The sequence below is a fragment of the Perissodus microlepis genome, chromosome 18 (genome assembly GCF_051167445.1).
Source record: "Perissodus microlepis isolate ML-2025 ecotype Zambia chromosome 18, ASM5116744v1, whole genome shotgun sequence".
Lineage (NCBI taxonomy): Eukaryota > Metazoa > Chordata > Actinopteri > Cichliformes > Cichlidae > Perissodus > Perissodus microlepis.
In genome coordinates, this window is record NC_140478.1 from 32,084,138 (window position 1) to 32,087,187 (window position 3,050).

The 3,050-nt window shown below is 43.3% G+C and overlaps 1 protein-coding gene across 1 annotated transcript; it reads left to right on the forward strand.

Annotated features, from left to right (window-relative positions):
- The first annotated feature begins 1,749 nt into the window (after positions 1-1,749).
- Positions 1,750-2,753, forward strand: LOC146368599 (uncharacterized). The gene is made up of 2 exons (XM_084912338.1): positions 1,750-2,287; positions 2,420-2,753. The coding sequence occupies exons 1-2, from the start codon at positions 1,936-1,938 to the stop codon at positions 2,599-2,601; spliced, it is 534 nt and encodes a 177-aa protein (XP_084768464.1). The 5' UTR covers positions 1,750-1,935; the 3' UTR covers positions 2,602-2,753.
- The last annotated feature ends 297 nt before the right edge of the window (positions 2,754-3,050 follow it).

The window sequence follows — 3,050 nt, forward strand, 5'->3', positions numbered from 1 at the left end:
TGTATTTTTTAGGAAGCAAAACATCTCTGGTAAAACTTGTGTTTGAGATGGAAAACTGTTAGGGCTGAGAGGGCCAGGCTGTGGGTGTGGACTCAAATGCAGACACAGAGGGAGGCAAAACGGGCGTGAACACAGTGCTTTATTTACAGTGCCTAGTGAACTTACAAAGCAGGAAACTATGAATGCTATGAACGGAGAATGCTATGAACTGTGGAAGCTATGAACTGAGAACTGTGAGGCCAAACTGTGAACATGAAACTCTGAATGCTATGACTAGGTGCTAGATTTCACGGATGGATCCTGGGAATGGAAAAAAGGGGCAGCGGCTTGGATGGAGGTACGCAGTCACTATAATGAGAGGAGACAAGTAGTCAGTGGCAATCTAGTGAATCACAGCTGAAGGATTAGACTATGGTGGTTAGGGCTTAGGGCAGGTTAAAGTGTCATGCAAGGAGGGGGTGTCCAAGGGGTTCCGGGTGAGGAGTGTCCAGAGAGGATCCAGAATATGCTTGGAGTGAGGGACTTGGCAGGGAGGCAGGCAGGTGTAGTCCAATGATGGAAAGGAAGCAACCAGATGACAGAACCAGCGTCCAGGCGGAGATGTGAGTAGTTTAGGTTGGAAAGCGCGACTGCCAGGTGGGTCCTATGACAAAGAAAACACAGTGAGGAGAAAAGCAGTAGTTAAGGGCTTGGCGGCCTAGCACTAACATGAGTTAGCAGAAGATCTGGCAGAGGTCTGTTGTGAATGCTGGTCTTGTATGCTGGTGACTTGATTGGAACCAGGTGTGGAAGCTGATTGGAGTCTCTGCCTGAAGGTGGAGCCCAGCGGAGTGGAAAAACCCCGTACTCACCCGGACCATGACAGAAAATAAAATTTAAATAGTTTGAAGACAAATCTATATATGCGTACATTTGTGATAAATAATATATTAAAACAACAGCAAACAGATATTTTATTTCATAATGTAAAGACACACTGAGTGTTCCTCATGTGAGCCATGATGACATGAGGTGATGACTGTGTTTGATATGAAGCTGAATCCAGTGTATGTAGTGAACTTTGTGCTGTATTGATGAGTAGTTTAGTGATCAGAGTCCATGTAGTTTTGTTACGGATTCAAATATTGGGGATGGATACAAGAGGAAAAACCACAATAACAACACTGGTCCGGCCGGGTTGAGTCAAATGATGATTTTAATGATCACACGCGTGGGAGATGGACACCGTACGCAGACGGCATCAGATCTCAAAATGGTGCAGCATTGATCAAACTCTTATAGCCTCTAGTGGCCCCCACCTAATCATAAAAGCCTAAACATTCACATTCTTTCTCTCACACAGCGCCTAAGCTACAACCTTGGCTCCCTGTTTATCTGCTCCTGCTGAGATGGGGCAGAAAACTCCAGTTTGTTCTGTTCTCTTCTAATCAGACAAATAAGGCGATGACTTTCTGCAAATAGTATTTCTCATAACTAATTAATAATTATCTGCTGAATTGAATTTTGTGAAATGATATTTAATTTTATTAATAGTACAAAACAATATGAAAAAAGATGAATTTATTTTTGGGCAGAAGAGGATCTCTGTTAGAACTCGTGTCTAAGGACTAATAAGAAAAATACATTTTCACTTGTATAAAGACAAATGTAAATATTTTAAAATTGGACTGAACTAAATTTCTATAAAACAATAAAAAGCAAACACATGACGAATTAAACTGAAAGGAATTTAATTTTACTTTAAAATCATGCTGAGTGTTCCTCATGTGAGCCATGATGACATGAGGTGATGACTGTGTTTGATATGAAGCTGAATCCAGTGTATGTAGTGAACTTTGTGCTGTATTGATGAGTAGTTTAGTGATCAGAGTCCATGTAGTTTCCAGGATCAGACTGAATGCAGTGCAGTGCTGGAAGCTGCTGCTGACTGTGTGAATGTGTGTCTGTGCTGCTTGTTGCTGCTGTCAAACTTCAGATGAGCAGGTAGTGAAGCCCGTGGTGAGCGTGTACCCAGCAGCATCCAGAGCCCACCTGGAGGGGAACAGCTCCCTGCTGTGTGTGGCCTCAGCCATGTTTCCTCCTCTGGTCCAGTTCTCCTGGAAAAGACAGAAGAAGAACGGCGGAGAACCGGAGGAGCTGCCCCCTGCTGAGGGAGAGCAGCTGGAGCTCAGAGAGGCGGGACGCACCATTGCCATCAGGATGGTTGATGGGAGCCATTCTGACACATATAAATACAGCTGCTGGGTGAAGCACGAGGGGGGCACAGTGGAGGCCCAAACACAACAAGGTAATGAAGGCTTGGTGACTGTGTTCAGCAGTGATTCAGCTTCATGTGGAGATGCTGTCAAAGAGAGCAGAGCAGCAGAGGACTGACATTTCTCACTGCAGCTCCAAACATTTGACTCCTTTTCTGTTTCAGAGCTTCCAGCTCTTCCACCAGCCTCGTATCTTCCTTCTCTTCCTTCTATACACGAGGTGAAGCTGCTCTGCCTGCTGTACACAGTGCTGATAGTGAAGAGTCTGGTGTACTGCTGTGGACTCTCTCTGCTGATGATGCTCACAAACAAGGGACCGTCCACCAACTGCACACATGCTGACTGACTGTTTCCTGCTCGCCTTTTCTCACCATCAGATTTCCTCCAGTCAGCAGTCAGAAATGTAAATTATGTGCTGGTTGGTTCAATATTTGTTTATTGAAAATGTATTGTTTTCTCATTTAACATCTTAAACCTTCTAATATAAATGCACATAATAAGTGTGCTTTACGTGCTTGTAAAAAGCGTAGATTCTTTGTGAAGTTTACATTTTTTAATGTAAAGTTTAATTAATTTTTTGTTCAGCTGTGCAGTAAAACTCAGTTGATGCATTCAGATCCCACCATAACAAAATAACAGTATAGTTATTTGTTCTAAGTAAAAATAAAGATTTGGATTTTAAGAATGTGTTTCTCATTTCTTCTGTGATACATAACCTGTGTGACTGCAGCATTCACAGATCATAAACTTGCTCTCCTGCAGCAGACGGGCTGTGTGGGTTTCTGCTCTGCAGCC